At 38.8% G+C, this 27604-nt stretch overlaps 2 protein-coding genes across 3 annotated transcripts in view; one reads left to right on the top strand and one right to left on the bottom strand.

The window, feature by feature from the left end:
• Positions 1 to 1538: 1538 nt before the first annotated feature.
• PSMC2 (proteasome 26S subunit, ATPase 2) lies at positions 1539 to 14897 on the bottom strand. Its single transcript, XM_059934126.1, has 12 exons — positions 14734 to 14897; positions 12980 to 13017; positions 12332 to 12413; positions 11521 to 11620; positions 6641 to 6772; positions 6161 to 6233; positions 5696 to 5791; positions 4850 to 5014; positions 3868 to 3955; positions 2077 to 2279; positions 1884 to 1980; positions 1539 to 1797 (listed from the first exon to the last, which is right to left on the bottom strand). The coding sequence occupies exons 1-12, from the start codon at positions 14801 to 14803 to the stop codon at positions 1640 to 1642; spliced, it is 1302 nt and encodes a 433-aa protein (XP_059790109.1). The 5' UTR covers positions 14804 to 14897; the 3' UTR covers positions 1539 to 1639.
• Positions 14898 to 17608: 2711 nt separating this feature from the next.
• Positions 17609 to 27604, top strand: part of DNAJC2 (DnaJ heat shock protein family (Hsp40) member C2) — a 27377-nt gene continuing 17381 nt past the window's right edge. The window contains exons 1-3 of one of the 2 annotated variants that reach the window (XM_059934108.1): positions 17609 to 17856; positions 19805 to 19906; positions 22722 to 22797. In XM_059934108.1, the coding sequence (XP_059790091.1) occupies positions 19874 to 19906; positions 22722 to 22797 (109 nt within the window). In that variant the 5' untranslated portion in view covers positions 17609 to 17856; positions 19805 to 19873. Of the gene's footprint in view, positions 17857 to 19715; positions 19907 to 22721; positions 22798 to 27604 lie in introns of both variants that reach the window. The other variant, XM_059934107.1, reaches the window with a different exon arrangement.

Raw genomic sequence — 27604 nt, 5'->3', positions numbered from 1 at the left:
ATGTGTAAACATGTGTGTACACACACACGAGTTTATGCACACACACATACATATTTTAGGTGGAGGGAGTTACCAGTGAATGTGTATATTTTCTTTTTAAATGGGGTACAAACATGCTAATCTAGATAGTGTTGATGCTATCTGCATACATATGCCTGGGTAGAAACGCCCAGATTTTTCAAATAATTCATTGTGCATTGATTTGATGTGTGGCCAGTTAGATTTTCATCACGAAACTGAGATGTCAAGATTATTCACAGCCTATGACACGTTAGGCCTGAGTGGGCACCACATAACCAACTTGAGTTGTCTCACGTTGGTGCATCTGATGCATGTGGCAACATGAACAAGTGGTCAGACTTGAAGGAGTGTGTTCTGAATGCTTATTACATTGATCAAAGCAGCACAAAAACACACATCTGTAGTCATTCACTTATCAGCATAACCTGGAAATGGTTCGCTTTCATACCTCATGAAAGACTAGGGCAGGCTTAGAAAAAAAAATTTTCTCATCAAGTTCACAAAAATGAAAAGAGAAAGGATGTTGGTTGGATTTTATGAATGAACAGCTTTATTCTGCTTTAAAACTTCCAAATTTTAAATATTTCAGTGCAACACAGCATTTTCTATGTTGTCAACTTTTTCTTTTGTGAATTAAAATGTATCCGTCTCTCACTATTTTGCATTACTTGTGAATACTGAACTACAATAAAAATATTCTTTATTGTGTTTGGGTCTCAGTGTTTGGCAGGGGCCTGGAAGGGGGTAATTGTGGTGGAAGAGGGGAGGGAATTTGGTGGTGGCTGTACAAGAAATAATTTTAAAGAGCTTTGTTTAAGATTCTAATAAAAACTTTTATTTTAGAAATACCTCACTATAGACCAGAAGTCTAACGGGAGCTTTACTGAAATTTTTAACCATTAATTTATAAAATGAAAATAAGTACTTTTCTGTATAAAGCCAATTCCGATTTTCTAAATGAGATTATTATATGTATATGTTTCTATTTTTGCTTTACTACTTCGCTAGTCATTAAAATCAACAATTCTTCTTGATTAATTTGAAATCAATCAACTCAAATGGCAAAGCAAAACACATTACATCAGATGCTTCCTACACTTTAAACATAGTTTAGCCAAAGCTGCTTTATTCAACGTTGTAGGAAAAAAACCTGTCAAAACACATGTGATCACGTGCCTGGATGGGCCGTTGTGATGAGGGCAGAAGAGCATAATGGGCAGGACATCGGCGATGGAGCTGTCAAACTTGGACTTGAATCCCAGCTCTGCTACAAGGAAACGAGGTAGGAAAATTCTGCATCTGTTAAGTCCACGTCACTGGGCAGATGGGAAGATAAAATGAGATAATATATGTACAGCACTCAACCAGCATATGCCTAGAACATATGTGGTTAAAGCAAGCACTTCACAATTTGGAACCTTTAAAAATGGTAGCAAGTCAGAAAACAGCTTTTCTGCCTAACGGCATTAGATATCACCCTTTATTGTACCACAGAGAAAAGACATCTGAAAAACATACAATTTTGAAAACCATTTATTTTGTGTGTGAAATGGTTATTAAGAAGTCTGTATAACGTTAGGATTCCAGTGAAAAGTGTTTTCACGAACACCTCCAGGGCTCAGTTGTATGTCATATAGCGCGGAGTAGCACTGAATTTGGCATAGGACTTGATGACCTTATTTACAGCTTCCAAGAAATCCTTCTCAGTAGCAATTTTTCGCCGTGCTCGGATGGCAAACATACCAGCTTCTGTGCAGACGCTTCTGATCTCAGCACCTTTCAAACAAAAAGAAAATAACAGGCTTAATTAAAGCAGCCCAAATAGACAGACCAGCAAATAGAAGCAAGACCTTTCTACCTACCAGTGCTATTTGGACACAGTCGTGCTAACAATTCAAATCTGATATCTCTTTCAACACTCATTGAACGGGCATGAATCTTAAAAATGTGAGTCCGACCCTAAAAATAGGGGAATTGACAAATATTAAAATGGGAAACAGCACAGGAAGAAAAAATTTCAAGAATCCCTTTTCTACAGTGAAATGATGTTCCCACCTCTAGATCAGGTAAGCTAAACTCAATCTTCCTGTCCAGTCTCCCGGGCCTCATCAGTGCTGGGTCCAGAGTGTCAGGTCTGTTTGTGGCCATCAGAACTTTAATGTTGCCTCGAGGATCAAACCCATCCAGCTGATTGATCAGCTCCAACATGGTCCTCTGCACTTCATTGTCACCCCCAGCACCATCATCAAAACGAGCCCCTGAGAAGACAGGAGGAAAGACGCTCTTCACATCTACTCAGAGCAGCACAGTAAATCTCAGCTCAGTAAATCTCAGCTCAGATCACACCCTCCAGCCCAAGGGAACTTCTCAGTTTTAAGCAAATCCTGTAAGAACAGCCTGATTTACACAAAACTAATGAGAAAAGGACTCGTCATAGGTTGATTTAACATAAGTTCCTTTATTTTTTTTAAATCCTCTTTAAGGATTTTGGTTTAAGTCACTCAAAAACACCTCCATTCAACACAATATACTATACACCTAGACTAGGCAAAAGAATACATGGAAAGTTCAGCACTATAATGGTATTTGAGTATATGTAAGAAAATGCCAAACTCTTCTAAATTTCTCAAAACTGTCCTTAAAAATATGGCTAAATCCATAATACAGTAGAACTGTTAACAGCTTACTATCACACTGATTTGGATATATTAGAATACTCTAGGTTAATGTCAATACTCTTCTTCATTTCAACCAAAATAGCACAAGAAGAGGCCTCCGTATACATTTTTTCATTTTAAAATTGTATAAATACATACTGTTGTATTAATGCATTACGTACATTATAAAATACAAAAACAGAAATTTTAAAAATGAGATTAAATATGAAGAAAAGTACCAATATTTTCTTCCTTCACCCTAATACTGTTTTATACAAAATCCATTTTGGAAGCCACAGTTTCAGAGCATCCTGACATCATAAGGCTTATTCCAGTGATACTACAAAAATGACTTCAGGGTCACAACACCGCATCTACAGACTGCGGTCAAATTATGGCCCTTGAACATTACCTACAGAATGTCCAAAGCCCACAACATCCATCCAGTCTAAAAGCAAGACTTTAGGTATCCTAACCTCAGTCCCCAAACAGTGTTACAGCATCCACTATATTTTTTAAGACTTTTTTTGTCACTAAGTTCATTAAGTAACAACTGTCTGGTGATATGACACTTCTGCAGCTAATAGGAACTATTACTCTTATAGACTGTAACAGTAGCCAAGGCCTGTAGTACAGTATAGAGTTTTCAAAGTCAATCACATTTATGACTGACTTCAAACCTCAAAAACCCATGAAATAAACAAGGCTGGAATTATCATTTCTTTTATAAAAGCAGCAAACTGGGGCTCAGAGGTAGTTAAAATAACTTGTCTAGAATGCACAGCTAATACTGTATTTCATCAAATCGATGAAGCCAATAATGTTATTTTATGTACACTTTATGAAAAACTACCACCAATTAAATTATGCCCCAGTGCTTTCTGATCCGATTAAGTGAAGCTGTATCCCAAGTTAGGAGTTGCTGGAGTGAAAATATGTGCCCTAGGAAAGAAACTGGCAAAGTTCAAAGATAAAGACTTTGAGAAATACCAATACTATATAATGCTGCTTCTTTCCTTTATGGTGTGGCCCTACAGTTTATTAGATCCGTGACTCTGATGTGCTAAAGCTCATAAAAGAGTTGGAATTAAAATTCTGTACAAGATTAATGTATCAGGGGAACTTTACACATATTACTACAGAATTCTCATGAAACCCAGTTGTAAAGTTCTCGAGATACCATTCATACCTCCAATAGCATCAATTTCATCAAAGAAGATAAGGCAGGCTTTCTTTGTTCTGGCCATTTCAAAGAGCTCTCGAACCATTCGAGCCCCCTGATGAAAAAAAGAAAGTGTTAATTCAGAGTTGGTTTTTAAATCTTTTAAAATATAGTAAGTTATACTTCAAACTTTTTAATATTCCTAACAGTATTCTCAACCATTATTACCGAAAGCTTTTTCAGGAGGACTGAAGTTTGTTACCTATTCCGTCAAATTAATCTTATTAGCTTTAAAACAATCTTAAGTAATTTCATGATTTTGTACCTATTAAATAGCCAATAACTTTAAGACCTGAAGAGGTCAAATTAACACGATTAAATAAAATAAAGGCACCATTTCAATCAATAAAACTTGAGGAAATAAAAGCATCTGATCCATCACTTGGCATTTCTGATCAATGAATTTGATTTTGATAAGGAATAAAAGTATATCTCAACTCATGCAGATCCTTTTTCTAATTCTCATTGTAAGTATACTAATCATTAATGTTTCAGTTATAATATATTCAGCCCTAGACTTACTCTCTAATGAAAAAAACGTGTGTGTGTGTGTGTACATACATGTGTGTACATACACCCACACACATACACATAGACAATCTCTGTTCTCTTTCTCAAAACAACATAAAACACTGCCCCTGAAGTGAATATACTTTTGAATGCATTCACTGGGCATTACTGGGTTATTGATCTTACAAATCAAATCTGCAGAAAATGTCACCCTTCTGAGTAGGGAGCATACTGATTAAAAATGTTAAGCAGTTTTATTTCCAAATGACCACACGGGAAGGCTGGTGGCTTCTGGGCTTCTGACCTACTGATTACAATCCATCAATCAAAAAATTTCAGGTCTCAATCTTCAATGTGGAATTCCCATTTTAATTTCATCTATGCTGTATAAATCTTTCATAGAGCTACATATTCTTTGATTATGATCAATTTACTTTACCTCACCGACGTACTTCTGTACAAGTTCAGATCCAATAACTCGAATGAAGCAAGCGTCAGTCCTATTAGCAACTGCCCGAGCACAGAGTGTCTTGCCTGTACCCGGTGGACCAAAGAGCAGCACACCCTTAGGAGGCTCAATGCCAAGGTTAACAAACCTCTCTGGCTGTGATGGAGACACGAGTTTTACACTTATCAATTCTCTATAATAAAAGCAAGACTACTACTACATCAGTATTTTTAAACCAAAATTATTAAGTCCACAATTTATATACTTGATCTAAGTAAGAATTTTACTTATTCTAAGACATAAGATCTAAACTAGACTCATATTAATACACAAGGCTGAATGGCTTTTAAAGGTATTTCTATTACCCAGGGTTAACAAAACATTTTTTTCCCCTAATTTTAAAAAATTACAGTGTTTAAAGAACAAAAGTATTATCTCATATTTAATACATAATAATATGATAATTAATATCCTAGTTTTTTCCATTATCCCCCCAGGCTTAATTTGATTCAATTAAAGCCCATTTCTTCTTGATAGCATTAAAACACATTGTTTCTTCTACAACCTATTCTAAAGGTTACGCCTCAACCTCCCTTGTCACTCTAAATAGCAGATTCTTCTTTTTTTGAATAGGCTTGATGACTAAATCCTTTTGCTTTCTCTTCTGGAACTTACCAATTCTCCACACCTTTACCCTCTACCCCATCAAAAATTTTCGTTTAGGAAAACATAAAATTTTAAAACTAATATATAGGCATAATTTTAGTGCACAGTACACAAAACGCTGTCACATCTTTGTACAAAGAAATTTAAAAGGCAAAAGACTCAACCACTTACATGAAGTAATGGGGTTTCAACTACTTCTCGAAGTTTCTCAATCTGTTCCTTACAGCCACCCACATCACTATATGTAACATCAGGTTTTTCCTCCACCTAAGAGAGGGATGAAAATGTACAACATAGAGCCACACGCTTTTGCATACTAATCCAATTGTTCTATCCAGTAGAGCAGACCCAATACCCTAAAAGAAAAATCAGATTTATAGCAAGTAAGAATTATAATAAAAATGGAATACACTGCCCAGTGTCCTAGACCCACTTGCTATATTACTTGTTATGACAATAAGTGAGAGACAAACTACTAAAATAAAGACTTCCTCATCTGAAAAATTGTTTTAAAAATTTTGGCAACTCTTCAATACATACCCACATATTAATATTTTATTAGTTAAAAGTTTCAACGTTTTTTTGAGATGGATGCAATTAGTCATGCCATTCCTTTTCCCTCCCATAGTTTCTTACCTGCATCATGGTAACTGTTGGGTCAATCTTAGGAGGCAGTGGAATGTGAATCTGATACTTATTTCTGTCCACACTAAGGAGGTAAAAAAGAGCCTCACCAATACATTCAAAAAATTTACTGAGTGAATTATCATGTGTTCTATATACATTATTTACATTAACTCACTTAATCCTCATAACCATCCTAGAGCAAGTGCCTCCTCCACCTACACCATGTTACCTTAAATAGACCGGCAAACTCAACTCTACAATTCTGTACTTAGTTTGATCATGACACTTGAGGGCATAAAAGGCCAAGTGGGGGTGGGGAGGTCAGGAAACAGATGCAGCAGCAGCAAGGCTGTCCAACTGCAGCCCTCTCCTAGGCTACCCCAGTACTCCATGGCACCCAGTTCACCCATTCAGAAGCAAGCCAAGGGTGTGAACGTGACATGGCATCTTCAATGAAAGACAAGTATTTACTGCAAATAGAAATCTTACCCAACTCTCATCCCTTCTTCAATGTCCGTAGGTGCAACCTGATCACTGAGGTCCACCACAAACTTGGCAAACTGCTTCACGTTGATAATGTACTTCGGGTCCTCCGAATCAGCATTGATTATCTTTGTGCATCTAACATGGCAAAAGGCTTGATTAGAGTAAGGAACCTGAACCACTAATAATGAATTCAAGTAACTAGATTCTCTCCTGGGTATGCAGTACACTAATAAGCAGGTGTAAACTAGAACTGCAGAAACTGGGCCACTGTTAAGGATCCTTCTCTACAGAATATGCTCAATCCCAAGGGTCTGCTCAACTTTAGCCAAGCCATAAAAATTTCAAAAGATACATTCCCCTGGAAAATTAAACCCAAATATTTCATCATTAAGTTCTCTTTACCAAGGGGGAAAGTGGCGGGGAGGTGGGATGGTGGTGTGATGAATTGGGAGATTGGGATTGACATATATACACTAATATGTATAAAACATAACTAATAAGAACCTGCTGTATACAAAAATAAAATAAAATTCAAGGGCTTCCCTGGTGGCGCAGTGGTTGAGAATCTGCCTGCCAATGCAGGGGACACGGGTTCGAGCCCTGGTCTGGGAAGATCCCACATGCCGCGGAGCAACTAGGCCCGTGAGCCACAATTACTGAGCCTGTGCGTCTGGAGCCTGTGCTCCGCAACAAGAGAGGCCGCGATAGTGAGAGGCCCGTGCACAGCGATGAAGAGTGGCCCCCACTTGCCACAACTGGAGAAAGCCCTCGCACAGAAATGAAGACCCAACACAGCCATAAATAAATAAATTAAAAAAAAAAAAAAAAAGGCTGAATCCTGGTAAGAACAGCGAGCATTTTGCGTTTAAATTCGCCTTCATCCCACAGCCCTCTCCCCAGCTCTGCACAAGACTTGAAAGCCAACAGCCTCACAGCCATGATAGATGTGAAAACAAGCAGCCTTCCTGGGGGAAGGCAGGGACAAAGAACTGGAGCTCCCCAAAAGCCCAACCCCAGAGAACTAATTGACCTGTCTGGCAGCTAGCTGAAAAGCTCCGTTCTCAGGGCTTGCTTTTATTTGACCAGACTCAGAGCTCACTGTCTACACACCCCCTGCCCACAGGACATTTACTGGAAACAATCGGTGGCAACTGTTTAACATCAACTGTCTGAGGCGGCATTTACCAGTTGGGGCTAACAAGAGGCTGACCAAAAAACTTCAAAGAAAAAACAGCAAGGAACAGCAGCAGTAACAAACCCTGGGGAAAGGGGAAATCTGAGTTCCAGAACTGACGTTATTTAAAATGTCCAGTTTCTATCAAAAAATTATGAGACACAAAAAGAAAAATATGGCCCATACATAGGGAAAAAAGTACACAGAAACTGTCCTTGAGAAAGCCTAGACATTGGTCTTACTAAACAAAAACTTTAATCAGTGTCATAAATATTTTTTTAAAAACCAAAGGAAACCATGTCTAAAGAATTAATGGGAGGTCTGAGAACAATGTCTCACCAGGGAGTATCAACGAAGAGAGAAATTAGACTGGAATATAATCTGGCTATTAAAAAAAAAGATGTTCTGATACAAGCTACAACGTGAGTGAAGCTTAAAACACTATGCTAAGCTAAAGAAGCCAGAAAAAGGTCATGCCTTGTATAATTACATTTATATGAAATGTTCAGGACAGGCAAATCCATAGAGACAGGAAGTAGATGAGTGGTTGCCAGGGGCCAGTGAGAGAGGGGAATAGGGACAGTTAATAGGTACGGGGTTTCTTTTGGAGGTGATGAAAATATTCTGGAGAGTAAAACAAAGTGTCAAGAAATGCTGGGGCAAGGGGTAGGGTGGTGGTACCTTCAATGAAAATGAGGAGAGTGTGGAGGTGAGAGGGGAAGGGTGATTAAACATAAGTGAACCTGCCACTGACATTCCCTAGCCCTCTATCTCCACTGTTCTTCCAAAATACTGGAGATTGGAGACAACACGAGACTGAAGACAACTTCTCTGGGAAAAGTGACCATCCAAATGAAAGGATCTAAAGATACTGACCCTGAAGGCTCCCCAACTAAACACTTAACCATATAAGCTACAGTGAAGCTTGAGATAGACATGCCTCACTATTGAATCTAGAGCTTCTATCAGCTTTTTGGTCTCCCACTAAACAAAAGCACAAAGTAAGATTACCAGACATCTAACATAAAAGACAGACACCAAGCAAGCAAAGAGGAAAAAAGCATCTTAGAGGAAACAGAAACCTTCCAGTTATCCTTAACTTCCTTAGACATGACAGCATATTACAACCATGATATGAGAACAGGACAACACAACATATGCACTGAAAGAAAGAAAAGCTCTTGGAAATTAAAAACTTAAGTGAGAGGGAAAAAAATCAATACATAGACTCAAAGTTAAGAAAATCTAACAAAAAAGTAGAACAAAAAGACAAAACAAAGAAAAGCAGGAGAGAAAGATTAGCATTTCCAGGAGGTCCAATATCCCTGTAACAGAGGTCCAGAACAGAGGACCAAGAAAATGTAAAGAAACTATTTACAAATAAATAGTTTCAAGAAAATGTGCACGCTGAAGGACATGAGAGCGCAGCACCACAGCTGAGAACACACCAACACCAAGGCACGCAGCCATGGAATTTCAGAACACTGAGAACAAGGGAAGACCCTACAACTTTCAGAGGAAGAACAGGTCACATATACAGGACTGGGAATCAGAATGGCTTCAGACTAACAACACCGGGAGGCAGAGGACAATGTAACAATGCGTTCAAAATTCTGAAGGAGAAGAATTTTCTATCAGCCAAGATATTTCCAGACATATGTGGTCTCAAATGGTACCTCCCAAATGACCCTTTCAGGAAGCTACCAGAGAATACAGGCCACCTAATGAGGGTGTAAAGAAATCAGAAAGAGAAACTCGTGATACACGAGCAACAGGAGAGAGTCACAGGGAACCTCCAGGGTAAGAAGTCACAGGATGCTCGTGATTCAGCAGGCGTTCAGGGCAACCAGTCCAAACTGAAGCAGGTCAGAAAGTGCTGGGAAAGGCTTGCTCAGGAAGATGAACCTGAGAGAATACCTGATGCAGCTGATGCACCTGAGGTACACATGAGAAAACCTGACGGACCTAATGCATCTGAAGAACAACTGAGACGATCGGGAAAAACCGGGGGGCGGGGGGTTGAGTTAGTAATATACATAGACAACAAGGCAAATGAAAAAACGAGACAGTTAGGGCAAGGAAAACAAAAGGTGGTCGAAGAAAGGAAAAGTAATCACAGTTTACTAATGGCTCTTTGTGAATAGGGTTTACTTAGCCATAATTATGAAAACACTAAATACGGATCTAACCAAAATTTTAATATAATTACATTATGAGGCCATAAGGATGAGAAGGACATGTCTTTGGGATGAAGGTAGAGGAAACAAAGCAAAACAAAATCCTCATCTTTCATGGTGGGAAAACCAATAAACACCACCTGAAACTAAAAAATCAAGAAAAAGTGATCTACAATATACAAAACTTGACACTATCCATTAGAAATAGAAAGGCAGAAACCAAAATAACCACCTAAAAATTTTGAAAATAGGTGTCTCTAGTAAAGAGGAATTAGGGAAAACTGTTGTTATAGAACTATTTAACTCTTTAAAACCATGATAAAACTAAAAAGCAAATAAAGGAAAGCATGGAAAGACAGAAAAAGGAAAGGAGGATAAGACGAAAGAAAAATAACCTGTAACTGTATTAAAGAGGCAAAATTAAAACTTTCAATAATTAGAATAAAACACAGGAGAACATGTTTATAATCTTGGAATGGGCTAGGCCTTTTTAAGCAACATTAAAACCCAAAAGGTATAATGACAAAGCTAACATATTTTATTTACCTCCTAAAAAGTTAAAACAGTACAACAAAAAGTACCGAGAAGTTAAAAGTCAAGTGAGAGACTGAGAAAAAATATTTGTAGCATATTTAAGAAAAGATTAATATGTACAATATATGAAGCATTCCTAAAAATTAACAAGAAACAATCCAATGGAACAAAACATGAATGGTCAAAAAAATACAAATGTTTAATAAGTATAAGAAGTAGCTATCATACTACTAATCAGCACGACACAAATTAAAGTGAATTTTTTTTTAAATTTTTTTGCCCAAATGGCAAAAGTGTAAAAATCAATAATTACAAATCTTACATTGATCAGGCAAATATGCATTTCCCTCAAAACCTTTGGGTGAGAGTGTAGACTGGCCAAATCACTTTTTTTCACACATTTTCAAAACGATAAATGCCTCTGTCCCCATAATTCCACTTCTAGTAAGCTATACTATAGAAACGTATGCACATATGTAGAGAAATATTTAACATGAGTGTTCAGTCCAGCACTGTTATCATAACAGAAATTGCAAACAACCCAACACCTACAGAATATTATGTAATTTTTAAAAAACAAGAGAAACAAGAAATAAAAAAGGTACATCTATAACAAAGACAATGAAAGATTTCCAAAATATGTAGTTATATCTAAAAAGAAAACAGGACGTTTCTTTGTATGTAAATATATACATGAAGACGCACTGCAGGATTAAGAGGACCAAATCATTTTCAGTAGTTAGACGGGAAGGAAGGTTTTCATATTTTGCTCTGTATCTGCCTGTATCATTTGAATCTTTTATATGATTATGTCTTCATCTATTTCTTAAATAATTGTTTAAAGTATAAAGTTTTAACCCCAGATACTTTTGGAGAAAGCTGCATTTACTTGGAATATGGCATAAAAATTCTTTACGAACTATTACATTATACCCAAGACTTGAAAAAGTACCTGAAAGTACAGATAAAAATAAATTTCCACAGAGCACTATGCGTACCTTGCAACCTGCAAAGGCTGTTCACTCTGGAGTGTTTGCTTATCGGCAGCCAAATCCCAGAGTGCTGGTGGGGCCAGGCCAGTGTCAGACTCTTTAATACCTACGTAAGGAAAGATTACAAAATTCACTGGACTGTAACGCAAGCTTTCTCACCCCAGCACCACTACCATTCTGGACTGAATAACTTGACGTGGGGGGCGTCCTGTGCATTCCAGGATGGTCAGGAGCGTCCCGGCCTCTGGCCACTAGTCACTAGCACCACCTCCCCCTTAAGTTGGGAGAATCAAGAATGAGTCTAGATGCTGCCAAATGTCCTAGGGGGATGATCCCAGTTGAAAACCACGGCCCTAAAGTAGTCACAGGTCAAAATGTGATGCGATGCCATATTTTGACATTTTTTTGTGCAAGTCAAATACTATCAATATAAAACTTCACCACCCAAGTTCCCTAAAAGAAGTTTCCGACTACTAGGCCATAGCCCGCTTGCTTCAAGCAGTACCATGTGAGATCATATTTTTATTCAAGAAGAAATTTTGACTTATTTATTATAGTCAACTGAACTTGGCTTTGACCAACAGAACCAATACTTGCTTAAAGGATGATGTTTTTTAATTGCTTAAGCATTAAACTTCCTTGTAAAAGGTAATGAAAAGAGATTATTAAATGAGATCCAATTTCTTAACAGATGGGAAGGATAATAATTTTTTTAAATCTGTGATTCATGGAAGAGTGACATTTGCATTTCAGCTCCTTTGATATAATCAAACCATTACCCATAAAGAGGGGAAACAGAAATAAAAAATATACATACCCGTGAGCTCATTAATTTTCTTGAGAAGTTGTTGAATGTCATCTTCAACCTGTTTGATTTGCCTAGAGTAAGTGCTCTGACCCTAGGAGATAAAGGTCAGTTTAATTAGAATATCAGGATACCAACAATATATTAAACTATAAACAAAAACTTTTAACAGTTACACTTGTGATAGCTATTATTGTCCTAAAGCTTGTGAAATGAGAGTAGAGAGAGGGAATCTATCATTTTCAGAACTATTCCTGAACCAATATATTCCCCTAACAGGCAACACACCATTATGCAAGGTAACAAATGAAAATCATGCCTGAAATTATCTAAAATTCAAGTCCATTTCTATGCATTAAAACTTACCACTTCAGATCTAATTCATTTTCATACATTTTAAATATAGTAAATTATTTCAAATATCTTTCAATATAGTACCGCACTTTAATTACAAATAGTACAAAGATAATGTATAAGCTTAGACACACTGAGTATTTACTCTCTGATCTATTCTAAATAGAAACTGTAGGTGGATAACTTTTTTCAGTGAAGATTAAACAGCTGGACAGTCTCTTCCAACTATTCTGGAAGGCCAATACCAACAAGAGTCCTTATTTCAACACAAAACATCTATATTTTGTAGACATTGAAAGGACTTACATAAGTTTTCAACAAGGCAATATCCCCCTCATCCAGAGCTAAAAGAAAAGAGATAATACATGAAATTCAAACAAAAGAAACTAGAGCTTACGATTCTTTTCTGTTCAATTCAGATTGCATTGAGTGAGAAAAACTGTGAAAAGTTGTAATGATATAAACACAACCATCAAATAGTTCCTGGACTCAAGGAACTTTTATCTAACTGGGTGAAGGCAGATTTTAAAAAGTACATAACATAGCTTCAAAGTGATATGACATAACAAGAACAGGGAGCCCAAAGAACAGACTTTGAGATTCAAAACGACCTAAGCACTAGTCCCAGCAAGGTCATGCATTTGCTAAGTAACCTTGGAAAAACCATTTAAGTTCTCTGAGCATCAGTCTTCTCACCTGGAAAAATGTCAGCCTCAGTGTTGCTCTAAAGATCCAGTAAGACATGGAGGAAGAAGCGCAGAAAAATGCTACACACATTAGTCATAACTGTATCCAAGGGATAAATTTGTTAATATAGTTATAGAATTACAACCTACCCAGATGAAATGTTACATCTCTGTGACTAAATTTTACACTAGGTGACTGAGTACCTCTTTCAAGGGAAAAGAGTGAGATGAAAGTGGAGAGGAAATGCTCCTTCTCTGAGGGGTGGGTGGATATTAAGAAGAAAGGGTGCTAGGAGAGGTTGAAGTTGTTTAGGAAGGAAAGACAACAAAAAACCACCATAAGAATGTTTTAAAATAGCCTATAAGGAACAAAAGAAAACAGCATAAAGATAAGGCTTTTACAAAAGGGGCTACTGGGAAGAAATCATGAACGAACGTGCTGCGGGGAAAGGGTCAAGTGGTATAGTCTGTAAGGAGAATAACCCAGCAGTGTCTATAAAAATTACAACTTCATTTCTAAAATTTACCCTACAGCTTGTGTTTGTGCATGTAGTAAAGAGTTATATTAACAAGGTTATTCATTGCCCTACAATGGCCAACAGACTGGAAGAAAACGCAATGTCCATCAATAATGATTATTACTGATGATTATTACTGAACACCCAATCATTTGGGATACTATACAGACCACACTGACTCTACATAATGATATGAACTTATATCATATCATTAAGATTTTTTAAAAAGCAAGATGTACAGCATGTTACATATATGTAAAAAAAAAAAGAATATACAAACAAACTTGCTTGTATGTACACAGAAAATGCCTAGAAAGATGAGGCAAAACGGCAACATCAGTTGCCTCCGTGGATAAGAGGGGGCCGGGGTCACGGATGAGACACCTTTCCATTTATCTTTTTCGCTTTCGTGTTTTGAATCATGTGAATGAATTATCTAGTCTAAGGAATGTTTTTTAAAAAAGAAAATTATGTCTCAGGATCCTGGCTATACAGTGATAACAGCAAGCTGTCACTTGAGGGGGAGGAGGGACAGCCAAGAGGGTCCAGGCGACCAAGCACCGCCAGGCGGGGAACTTTGCAAGGCCTGCAAGGCCAAGCGGGGCGCGTGACTCCCTCAAGACCTGAGAGCTGAATGTGAATAAAAATTTCGATCAGCGGGAGATGAACACAGGACGCGGGGCTGGTAGAGGGAGACGGAGAGGACAGGCCGGTCAACCCGGCTGCCGCACCAGACTCAAATCACTAGCGGCACAAAAGCGATGGAGCGCCGAGCAAGAATCCAAGCCCCCCATCCCGGACCCCGGGCCAAGACTGGTCCTGCCCCGGCCCGGAGCTCCTGCCTACGTCAACTGACCTCGGATGGGCTTGTCGTCCTTCTCATCTTCTTTGGTTTTCCGCTGATCTGCACCGAGGTAATCCGGCATTTTAGGAGATCCAAGGACCTCAGCTTGCTGGGTGATTACACAGCACCTTCCTCGCTTCCGGTGGCGCCCCCGCCTTTCCCTTCCTCACCGGAAGTAAAGCCGGCTCCGCGAGCCCTTTTGCCCCAGAAACGGGCGGAAGAACGCCCCGGAGGAGACGCCCTGCCGCGGGAGAGCAGCAAAGGGGAGTGAGAAGGTTTCGCTGTTAGGAGGGAACGTCGCTCTCCCTTAGCCGCTCACCGTGGCGAGTTCCCTGAGCAACAGATTGCAAGATCAACTCAGGCTCAGGTCGCAGAGTTTAAATCCTGCTTTAGTCATTTAAACTCTGTACTCTTGGGTAACTTCTTTAATCCCTGTGCTTTAATTTTCCCCTTGACCTCACAGCATTGTGGATGCATTAAATAACAATGTTTGTAAAGTACCTGGTTTATTCGATACGCAATGAGTAGTGACTAGATTTATAAATAGAGTGAAGGTAAATAGAAGTTGTTCACTAATTTGACATTAACAAGGGATGAGAAGGTAAACGGTTTCCATGTTTGACCCTGCTGCCAAAGAGTGGTACCATCTTCAGATACAGGAGAGCCAGAGAAGAGAGCAGGTTTGAAAGAAATGAATTCGGGAGATGAGGAACGGAAGAGAGCAGTTAGACAATTGTAGAAGTTAGAAATGAAAAAAAGAAAAAAGCCTGACCTTTCTGTACCCAGTCAGCAGTGAAAAGGCAACCTACAGAATGAGAGAAAATATTTGTAAGTCATATATCTGATAAGGGGTTAATATCCAGAATATATAAAGAACTAAAACTCGGGAATTCCCTGGCGGTCCAGAGGTTAGAACTCAGAGCTTTCACTGCAGGGGCCCAGGTTCAATCCCTGGATGGGGAGCTAAGATCCCACAAGCCTGTGGAGCCACCAAGAAAGAAAGAACTAAAACTCAATAACAAAACACAACCCAATTTTTTAACTGGACAATGTACTTGAATGGACATCTCTCCCAAGAAGTTATATAAATGGTCAAGAAGCACATGGAAAGACGCTCAGCTTCACTAGGCCCTGGGGAAATGCACATCAAAACCATGAAATACCACCTCATACTTGTTAGAATGGTTATTATCAAAAAAAAAAAGAGTGTTGGTGAGGACGTGGAGAAAATGGAAACCTTGCGTTCTGCTGGTGGAAATGTAAAACGGTGTAACCACTGTGGAAAACGGTATGGCAGTACCTCAAAAAATTAAAAAGAGAATTATCAAATAACCCAGCAATTCCAGTTCTGGGTATAGACACACAAGAATTGAAAGCAGGGTCTCAAAAGAGAAATTTGTACCTCCATGTTCATAGCAACGTTATTCACTATAGCCGAAAGGTGGAAGCAACCCAGTCAACAGATGAATGGATAAATAAAATGTACATACAATGGAATATTATTCAGCCTTAAAAAGAAGAATTCTGGCACATACTGCAATTGTGAGGACATTATGCTAAGGGAATAAGTCAGTGACAAGAAGACAAATAGTGTATGATTCCACTTATATGAGGTACCTATAGTAGTCAAATTCACAGAGATAGTTGAATGATGGTTGCTAGGGACTGAGGGGTGGTGGAAATGGGGAGTTGTTTAATGCATATAAGAGTTTTAGTTTTGCAAGATGAAAAGAGTTCTGGATATTGGTTGCACAACAGAGTGAATGTACTTAGCACTACTGAACTGCACAGTTTAAAGTGGTTAAGATGAGAATTTTATGTTATGTGTATTTTACCACAATTTAAAAAAAATAACCTTCATGCTCTTAGAGGTTATGGTGAGAATAATTGAGATAGGTGTGCGAAAAAATTATTAAGAAAGTGGAGTCAGGTTACCTTGAGCCTTAGAGCTTGTTTTAACAGTGGTTACAGGTCAGGAAGAGTTTTAGGGTGAGATAATTAGCTTAGTTTTTGAAATGTCAGTTTTGAAGTAACAATTTTGTCATGCAGCAGATACACAGGCCAATTCAATGTATATAACAGTGAAAATGTAATTCCTAGATAATAATTTACTAATTTCTGGTTCTCTTTGCAGAAGAGTGGCACATCAATTCTTCTCTTTTGCACAACCTATTCCAGACACTGTGTATGGAGGTGGAGGATGGGAGGTGGAATCTGTGAATTTCCACCCACTGGTTTCTTTTTGCTAATTCTTGCATTTGACCTCAGTCCTAGAAGGAATCATACAGCAGAAGTATAATTGATTTTATTAAACAATTAAACATTAAACAGTTAAGTCCCAGAGTCCTGTAATTGGGAATATCTTGAAAGAAACTTCATGCTGCTAGAGCAGGGTAAAATGATTGCTGGCCTTGGATTAGAATCTAATACTACAGAGGGGTTTCTTCTGTAAATGATATGGGTATTAAATGCGATAGCCCAGGTAAATTAGTAATAGCACAAACGTTAGCTCCTATTATTATTTAGGTAAACACAAACGCATTACAGGTTTATTATGTACAGAATTCTCTATGAATGTATATACTAACAGTTATTCTCAATACTAATTCATACACATCACTCTATTTATACAAGTACAGCTACTACTAAAATCAACGGTTCAATTCAAACTAATAAAGTAGTAGTTAACTTAAAAAGGAAAAGAATATAGTAAGAGCTGCTATAGAAAATCATGTCCTACGTATTCCATATCCCACCTGGACGAGGCAAATAATCCTTTTTACCGGGGAACTGATAAACCTAGGAACCTTTCATTCGTGGATCTTGGTCCCCACCCGGATCTGAGTCAGTGGGACCTAGACAGCCGCATACGTTGGCGGGGGTGGGATTGGCCTACGTACCACGAAAGATTCATCCCGGAAGTAGTTATTGGTCGTCTCCATGCGCCGGTTCCTGGACATCGTAGAGCCAAGGCGCGAGGCTCGGACGGGGAGGTAGAGCTGGCGGGACTCTGAGAGCCCTCCGCCTGGGACGCGAACTGCTGCGCCCGCGGGGCTGGCTCCGGCGCCATCATGCTGCTCCTGCCCAGCGCTGCGGACGGCCAGGGCACCGCCATCACCCATGCTCTGACCTCTGGTACGTGCCCACTCAACCCCTGCTCAGCCTAGCCTCAGCAGCCCCTGCCTCGGTCCTCCACCTTGGCGACCCCGAAACCTCTCTACCCTTGCCCCTGGCAACTAGCTTAAAGAGTGTGGGGCCGTGACAAGTGTCTTTTTGCTCCCTGCTATACAGAAGTCCTTCCCCGGACTGGAAGGGGGGCGTCTTCTTTCTGCCCCCGCAGTTTCTTCCTTGTCTCGCGGCTGCTGACTCATGGATTGGGCGGAGGAGTTCGGGACCGAACCCTCCAGTACCCTAAAAAGGTTCTTATAAGAATCTTGCCTACGGCAGGAGACTGCCCACAGCGAGCACCCCACGTGCCGGGAGCCCTACAAAGCCTTACAGCTGGCGCTCAGTTAAACACCTCTCTACCCTTTTACGTTTGCTCCGGCTTCGTTTTTTAAATGTCCCAACTCAGACAGTGCTCCTCATATTCAATATGAAAACACCACTGTGTATGCTGGTGGTAAGGCCCGTGTGGACAGACTTTTAAAGGCAGTCATTAAGTGAAACTTGTTCTGTAGAAATCAACTATCTTCAGTTTTTTAAAAAAGGGGGGTGAAATTTGTCCTGCTGCTGTAGGTTCTTAGATTTATAGCCCAGGACAGTCATGGTATTGTAAACTTAAAGAGTCTCTAATTTCAGTGATTTCATTGATTACCATAGCCACGTATACAGACGCTTGTTGTATGTGATTTTGGACGTATCTCACGGCACGTGTTGTGTTCCTGCTTACAGAAGCTTCTGTGTAATCTCACAAGTAGAGAGAAAGGCTTGAAAGGTCATGTTCTTGAAAGCCACACCCACACTACACAGGGAGTACTTCTTGAATATAGTGTTTTTGAATGCTCTCCTGTGAATGGTAGAAGAAATCTTAGTTTCCCAACACAAAACATGAAAAGTCAGCTATTTTTACAAAATTGTGGCCATTAGGTACAAGGGAAGACTTAAATCTGAGTTTTTACCAGACAGTAAAGCTTTTTGCTTTCATTTGAAATATGAAATTAAACTTAAGATGTTCACTTTTTTCCTGACCCAAACTACCTTTTTTGAATTGTTAATGTATACATATATAGTGACTTACCCCACTTCCCAGGAATAATGATAAAGACTTACCTTTATTTAACTGTTTGTGATTTTCAAAGTGCTTTTATCGTTTGTCATTCAGTCCTTCCAAGGAACCAGATAAGATAGGTATTGTTCCCATTTTACAGTTGAAGGCATCGTTGACTCATTTCATATAGCTACTAATTGTCGGACCTGCACTGAAATCCAGAGCTTCTGATTTCAGATTCAAAGCTGTTCCACTAAAGCACAGTTTCATTAGTAAATTCCTGTTAGCTGCTTGAAAACTGTCTTTCAGAAAAAAATCATTGCTAGTGAATTCTTAAAATTTTTGAAAGCTATCTAAATTCAGGTTTTAATAATTAAGATATTTTGAGTTGTTTTTAGTTTTTTTTGATGAGGCTGGCTCTTGACAGTTTATAATTATTTATTGCTTTATTACAAGTCTAAAAAGAAAGCAGTTTGCAACATCTCTCCCTTTTCCTCATCTTCCTTTCATATCCCCAGAAAAGTATTGATTTATTGTTGACATTGCTCAGTGCCTTGTTTTGTCAGATAACTGGAAGAGGTTGATTGAATCTCTCTCTGTAAATAGTAGGAAATGATTATTTATTGCTAACCCTCATGTTAACTGGATTACTGCAGTTATTTTCTCAGTTGATGGTTTTAAAATTATATTCTGATGCTGTCACTGTTTTGATCTTATTTATTGCCTTGGAACAGATTTATTCCATGCAATACATTGAAGCCTCTCTTAACGCTTTCAATCACAGCCTCAACACTCTGTCAAGTTGAACCTGTGGGAAGATGGTTTGAAGCTTTTGTTAAGAGGAGAAACAGAAATGCTTCTGCCTCTTTTCAGGAACTGGAGGATAAGAAAGAGTTATCAGAGGAATCAGAAGATGAAGAATTGCAGTTAGAAGAGTTTCCCATGCTGAAAACACTTGATCCCAAAGACTGGAAGGTACTTAATATCTGAATCTTGTTCGGTCAGATGCAGTTTTCCATTATTAAACCATGTTTTAAGATGCTTCAACAAAATAATCATGATTGAGCACCTGTTTATTGTTAAGCCCTGAGTGGGAGAGCAGTAGCCCTAGGATACTATCTCTGCTGGAGAAATCCAGAAAAAGTCATGTCTGAGTTGGTCTTAAAAGGTTAAGTGACAATTTATGAAACAAGAAGGGAAAAAAGGTGTTATGGGCAGAAGGAATAGATATGCAAAGACACAAAGGAGTAAAAGAATATGCACTGCCTCTTTGGGGATTGGTGAAGGGTAGAGTAGCATATTGAGGGGTGGCAGTGAGAAATTAGACTGAAAACAGAGGCTAGATGAAACTGTAGTGTCCTTTTCATGCCATGCCAAGGAAGGAATTTATATTTTATTTTGGGGGCAGTAAGAAGTCATCAAAAGTTTCTGAGCTAATTTTAGAAAAGTAGTTCTCCTGGCAGTACAGAAACTTGCTTGAAAAGGGAGGGCAGGACCGGAGGGGAAGGGAACAGTTTGCTGTTATGGGGCTAGTGCCGTAATCTAAGCCTGCGAATGAGTGCTTGATGCTTGAACTAAATTTGTAGCCAAGTTTTGAGGACGAGGGGACAGATTTGCTTTTTGGGGAGGTAGACTTGACAGGTCTTGGAGACCTGGGCTGTGCCGCCCAAGAGAAGGGAACATATTCAGAAGACCCGTGATCATCCCAGCTTAAGTCACCTGCTAGACTGTGGTGTCAGTCACCAGCACAGGGTTGCAGGAGAAGGAAGTTTGTGGGGAACGTCGTGTCTCTGCATCTGGAGCTCAGGAGTCCGCACTAGAGTGAACTGGGGAGTTGCGAGCATTTACAGGGCACCTACCGTCTTCTAGCCCTGGCATTGGTCACGTCACCTTGGACCAAAGTATATAGAGAGAAAGAAACCCTAGGACTGAGCTTTGCGGGGCATCGAGAAGCCAGTCAAAATGGCTGAAAAACGCTACTGGAAGGTGGGAGGAAAACAGAGTGGATTCAAAAAAACTAAAGGAAGATGTTTCAAGAAAAGAGTCAGCTGTGCTGCCACTGAGAGTTGAAGTCGAGTGAAGGCAGCTGGGTCATCTTGTGTTTGACAGCTGGAAATTGACACTGAAGAGAGCAGCTTCATAGCCCCTGGGGTGAGAATGGACAGAGCAGAACTAGATTGGAGTGGTTTGAAAATGAATGCTAGAGGGGGTAAAAATGTTCTGTGGATGGTTTTTTCAAGAAGTTTAATTTTGATGGGCAGCAAAGAAATGGAAGTGGGGTCATGGGAGGGTCTTAAAGATGAGAGATGACAGAGCTTCTTCTTACAATGATGAAAATAATCCAGTTGAAATTTAGAAGACAATTGAAAGATGCTAGCATTTGAGAGACATAGAGAAGATGGTATTCAGAACCAAGAGGAGGGATGGAGTAATTTGTCTCAGTAGGATAGGCTTTCTCAATGGTGAGGGAAAGGGAGAAGATGCATGGATGCAGGTAAGATGGCAGAAAGATGCTGGAATTTGAGTAGGATAATTTAAATTTTTTCATTAAGCAGGAGGCAAGGCCATTGATGCGAGGGTGGAGCAGGGTCTGTGAGGTTTAAGGAAGGACTAGAGGACTGAAGTATGTAATAATATGTAATAATAGTCTTAGGGAGTGGAAAAGCAAACCAACTGGAACAAAGTGTGAGTGCCAGACATAATAAAGGAGCACATCCTTAGGGAGTTTGCAGTCCTGAATTTAAAGGAAAACCAATCAACCCTATTTGACTTTTTTCTCCTGTGTTTTATGCCCTCAACCCCTCTTTCTCCCCACTCATTCTCCAATACTAGATACACCCTTTGAGTAAGGAGCCTTCACTCAGGTGCTGCCTCAGTCTCTCGATTTGCAAGGATGTTAACCAAAGCAGAAATGAAAGCAGCTGCTTCCTATCCAGAGAAGCCTCATCCCCAGTTTCTCAAAATTTCCATCCAGCCTTCTTTGCTCCACGGCTCCTGTCCTGTCATTGCCACTGGCCCAACCTACTGGGACTACTGTAATGATCCCCTCAGTTCTGAAGTCTTCCTGGCTGTACCTTGATTTAAGGATGGCCATAGCATATTAACATGTATTAAGAGAAATACAAGACCAAGAGTTCTTTGGTCAAGTTTTGGAAAATGCTGGGCTATATAGGTTTCCGTCTGCTTGTTTTTATTTTTGTTTTTTTTAATTGCAGGACTTCTCAGAGCCTTTGTTTGGCTTCTGTGCATACAAATTATTAAGAAGGCTATATACAGTGGTCTACATTTCCCAAACTTCCATGACCTCAGAACCCGTTTTTGGTTTTTTTTTTTACTTTTTATTCATTTATTTACTTATTTTTTGGTTGCATTGGGTCTTTGTTGCTGCACGTGGACTTTCTCTAGTTGCAGCGAGCAGGGGCTACTCTTCATTGCGGTGCATGGGCTTCTCATTGCAGTGGCTTTTCGAGGAGCACGGGCTCTAGATGTGTGGGCTTCAGTAGTTGCGGCACACAGGCTCAGTAGTTGTGGCACACGGGTTTAGTTGCTCCGCAGCATGTGGGATCTCCTCGGACCAGGGCTCGAACCCATGTCTCCTGCACTGGCAGGCGGATTCTTAACCACTGCACCACCAGGGAAGTTCCAGAACCCATTTTATATGGAACATGGAACATCTCACTAGACTTCTGTTATGAGAGTCTCACTTTGGGAAACTGTTTTAGGGTACCAACACAAGGAATAGGATATATGGCTTCATTTCATACTTGACTCCCTTTTGTGTCTTTATCAGAACCAAGATCATTATGCAGTACTTGGACTCGGCCATGTAAGATACAAAGCTACACAGAGACAGATTAAAGCAGCTCGTAAGTACTTAGTTATTTTGAAATAATCAAATATCTGGTATAGGAAATGTTATCCTCTTGAAAAGGTATGCAAGATCATAGTCTATAGCCATAACTCTAGATTTAACATGTGTTGTATGGTATAATGATGTGTAACCACAGTCTCTTACCTTCAAAACCAGAAAAATGCAGTCTCATGAATGGACTTTCTCATTAGGAACAAGAAATCAGGGGGTGGGTGTGTGTGTTTGTGACAGGATAAAGAACACTCTTCCAATGGCAAGCTTTTAAAAAATAATATTTCACCTCCCCTTGGAAGTATGGCCAGCTGTACTTAGTGGAAGTTGCCTTGTTACTTAGGTTTTTCAATATTCTTTTGTGATCTTAGGTCACATCTTTGTTGATACCACCCTGTCTCTTCTGCCCAAGAAAGAGTTATCTGATGTTTCATTGTCCTTTTCATTGACAAGGTTAAAAATTGGGGGAGGGGGCAGGAATTGTTGGCAACCCAGTCTTCATGGGCCTTATGAAACACCATCCCCTTAGTGCTCTGAACTGTCGAACTGTCCTGTCCTTTGCAGTCCTGTGGACATAATTCCTCACACCATTCGGTTCACCTGATTAGTAAAGTTTCATGAAAGAGGTGAAGGTGATGAGTTTTCTGTTTTGTCTTAGGACAATGTTCTGCCCTCTACTCTAGAGAATGGATATTGAGGTCAGAGGAGGTAAGATTGTGGACATATGGAAAAGGAGGAGGGGATCAGGGACAGAGAAAGTCTTGCACTTGGAGGAAGATGACTGAATGAGACCTACTTCACGCTGAAAAATGCTAGTTGAGCCTAAGTATATAGTAGATAAACTCAAAATTTTCTCATTAATGCTTGTATTTAGGAAAGTCACAGGAAATATTTTTTAACAAGGTGAAGGAATTTATGAGATTCTTTTAGACCTATTATTGGATTTCTTTGAAAGCTGGCATGATTTTAGATTAAGCATATGTTAGTGCATATGAATAGTCCTTGCAATATACATAAATGCCAGGAAAATTCATTTGCCCTGGAAAAGTATTTGCAAAGTCTTACTGTATGAAAGAATAGCATACAGATACCAAATATGTCTTGACACATATAATTTGTGAAAGAACCAGAAGTGATTGAGAGCTAGGAAAGCAGTTGGTGTTTTAAGGTGAAGGAATTGTTTCTTTCTCTAAAGATAAAAAATGTATAATAATTGTAAAAGAAACATCCATTTGCTTCTGAGAAGTCCATTTGTTTTATTGGGATAATAGAGATTAATTTTTGAATATTCTGTTGCCAGAAGTTTTGCACCCCGACTGTACAGATTATTAACGCTATGTGGGTTTACGATTCACTCTCTGCCACCTTGCTGAATATTCTCAGTATTTATTCAGAAGCAGACTGTTGTTCTCTTTCCTCTATCACTGTAAAATAGACAGTTGCTACTTATTGCTCTCTGAAGTCTCGTCCAAAAGTAAAAATACAAAGTTATTGTTTGCAAATTTATAATCATTAGCACAGACAAACCTAATAATAATGTAAGACTGATGACGTTTGAGATCCTTCTAGTTCTTGAATCCTATCACAAACACACACATAAAGGAGGTTGGTGGGTTTTTTTTACATTTTATTTATTTAATTAATTTATTTTTTTAATTGAAGTATAATTGATGTACAATATCATATAAGTTACAGGTGTACAATATAGCGATTCACAATTTTTAAAGGTTATACTCTGTTTATAGTTACTATAAAATATTGGTTGTATTCCCTTTGTTGTACAATATATCTTTAAAGGTTATTTTATACATAAGAGTTTGTAAAAAGTTTTAATTTTGTTTAATGTGTTGACATTTTGAACTGCTATAATGAAAATTAGGGATTCAGTTACGTGTGGATAAAGTAGGTGGTCTTTTTTTCCTTTTCTGCATTATCTGAAAAGAATATACTAGAAAAGTTGAATGATGGGTTAAGAGAAAGTACTTGAGTACTAACAGTGGTATTTCAATTTTCTTCTTGAAGAAAAATTGCCACACTGGCAAATGATGCATGTAGGTTTGCTATTCTTTACATGGAAGTAAAATCTTTGATTTGAATTTTCTAAATTTAATCATTTTAGCTTAAAATACTTCCCATGTTTTAAACTGAAAACTGTTTCATATTATGCCTCTTAAAAATTTGAAATCAGAGACTTTTTGTAATAATCTGTAATGGAAGAGAATCAGAAAAAAAAAAAAAAATATATATATATACATATATATATATATATATATATATATATATATATATATATAACTGAATCACTTTGCTGTACACCTGAAACTAACACAGTATTGTAAATCAACTATAATATTTTAAAAAATCATAGAGACTTTTTATAATAATAGAAATATGAATGTACAATAAAAGCCCATTTGCTAATGTACCCTCAAAACACCCCAGAAGCTATCTTTGGTGGGGAAGGGCGGAGAGGTAGGTCTTTGAAGTTTCAGTAAATATACACAACAGCTGTTCTTTGGCCTCCATTGCCTTATTTTTAATATTGGGTGACATCTTTTGCCTCTCCCAACCCCACCCCTGGGACAGAATATAGGAGAATCTCAGGATGCCCTACTGTACATGAATGACTAGAGGTGATTAGGTGGAAAAGTCAATGAAGAAAAAAAACATTGTAGCATAAGAGGAGACTATCCAACAAAAAACTGAGACATCACCTGTCTCAGACTTTATAATCAGGTTCAGAGGAAAACTTAATTGCTCCATGTTGTCAGTGAGAGATGAAGACACTGCCTTGGGGGCGGGGGGAGTAGCATAGGCACTGCAGAAAGAGACTAGCGAGAAAAAAGTAGAATTGCCTGGAAACTAAAAACAGGAGAGCAGCATTTAGAATTAGAAAGGCTGACTGACGTACAATTAGAAAACAGAGTAAAGCAGAAGACCGCCTTGAGGAATGTTCCCAAGATTCAGAAGAATAAAGAGATGTCAGATTTCCCTAAAGAAGAGGTCAGAATGAGTGTAACAGAGTAATTGCAAATAAAGAAGAAAAGTTGCCTGATTTATTATAAAAAGATACGACTTGAGATTGAGAATGTTTGTAGGCATGTGACTTAGGTTTTACTCCTCAGCATTTCAGAGGAGAACGATGTGAGTTAGGCCGAGCTGAGCAGCACCTGTTTTGACAGCAGGGGTGGGAGAGCAGCGCCTTGAGAAGCTGTGGCTTTCCCCAAGGACTGGCCGTGGGAGGAACCTGTGCTCGGTCCCTGCGGTGCCCAGCAGTGGTGGGGTCATCACACCTCTGAACTCCCTGGTGTGCTGTGATTATTGTTCCTGGCTACTTAGCTTCCAGGCCTGATACTCAGACTCTCAGTTCCTGTGAGCTGCCTAATAACCTTTAAGTAAATTCCTTTCCTGCTCAAACCAGCTAGAAGGTGAAAATGTCTTCTCTTGTTAGTGGAGAAACTGATAATACACTTGACTATAAGAAAAATCTTGGAGCTTAAAAAAACCAAAAGTGTATTTGTCACAGTTTCTGAAACCTTGCAGTATATGTAGAAACAACTAAATATGCCCATAAAAAGATTTGTACAGAAATATTCATAGCAGCCTTATTCACAATATCCAAAAACTGGAAACCACCCAAGTGTTCACCAACAGGATGATGGATAAGCAAACTGCTATATACAATAGAATAGTACTCAGCAGTTTTCAAAAAATTACTAATATACACAATGTGGTGAATCTCGAAACATTATGTCAGGTACAAAGACATACTGTCTGATTCCATTTACATGAACTTCAAGAACATGCGAACATAATCTGTGGTGACAGAAATCAGAAAGAGGTTGCCCCAGGTGGTAGGGGTCAGGAGTTGACTGGAAAAGGGGTACAAGGGAACTCTGAGTGATGGAAATAGTCTGTATTTTCTTTTGGGTGGTAGTTAAGTGAGTGTATACAGTTGTCACAACTTGTTGAACCGAATACTTAAAATCTGAACATTTTATTCTATGTAAATTTTCTCTCAATTTAATAAAATAGATCTGATTAAACAAACCAAAACAAAATCACTTGGGAAATGAAATATACTCTTTTGCACCTAGACGGAAATAAAAATTGTATTAATAGATTCTTTTCATGAAAGTAAGATCATTGCCTGTCAAAACATACGGGATGGCAGCTAGAGATGTACCATCAATAAGTTCATTGCCTTCAACTATTGTGTTACGTTTTTTGTTTGTTTGTTTGTTTGTTTTTGGCCACGCTGTGTGGCATGCGGGATCTTAGTTCCCCAACCAGGAATCGAACCCGGGCCCCCTGTGGTGGAAGCGTGGAGTTTGAACCACTGGGCTGCCAGGGAAGTCCTATGTTACCTTTTTTAAAGGAGGGAAAAAAAAAAATGGGCATTCAATTTGAATGTTTAAAAGAATAGTACTAAGGAGGATGGAGGGAAAAAATAGATAAAACAATATCTTACAGTGGATTTGCGAGAAGAAAAAACAAATATTGAAATACAGAAAGGATGGAAACAATTACAGAAGATATTTTTAACTGAGACCACTATTAAATGCAGTGAATTTGAAAATTTGACAAAATTGGCTTTTTTGGAATTGAAGAAATTTAAAGAGTTACCAAGAATTATCTCCTAAAAAATGTTTTAGGCCTAGGTGATTTCTTAGATGAATTTTTTTCAAATGCTTAAGGAATTGAACATTCTCATGCTGAATGTAAACTGTTTCTGGAACAATTCATTTTGTGACATTAATGTAATCCTAGTATGAAAACCTGGCATTGAAAGGCAGAATTATGGAGACACT

The sequence above is a fragment of the Balaenoptera ricei genome, chromosome 9 (assembly GCF_028023285.1).
Source record: "Balaenoptera ricei isolate mBalRic1 chromosome 9, mBalRic1.hap2, whole genome shotgun sequence".
NCBI classification, from domain to species: domain Eukaryota; kingdom Metazoa; phylum Chordata; class Mammalia; order Artiodactyla; family Balaenopteridae; genus Balaenoptera; species Balaenoptera ricei.
Note: the sequence above shows the minus strand (reverse complement) of the source record. Positions and strands in the feature narration are given on the sequence as shown.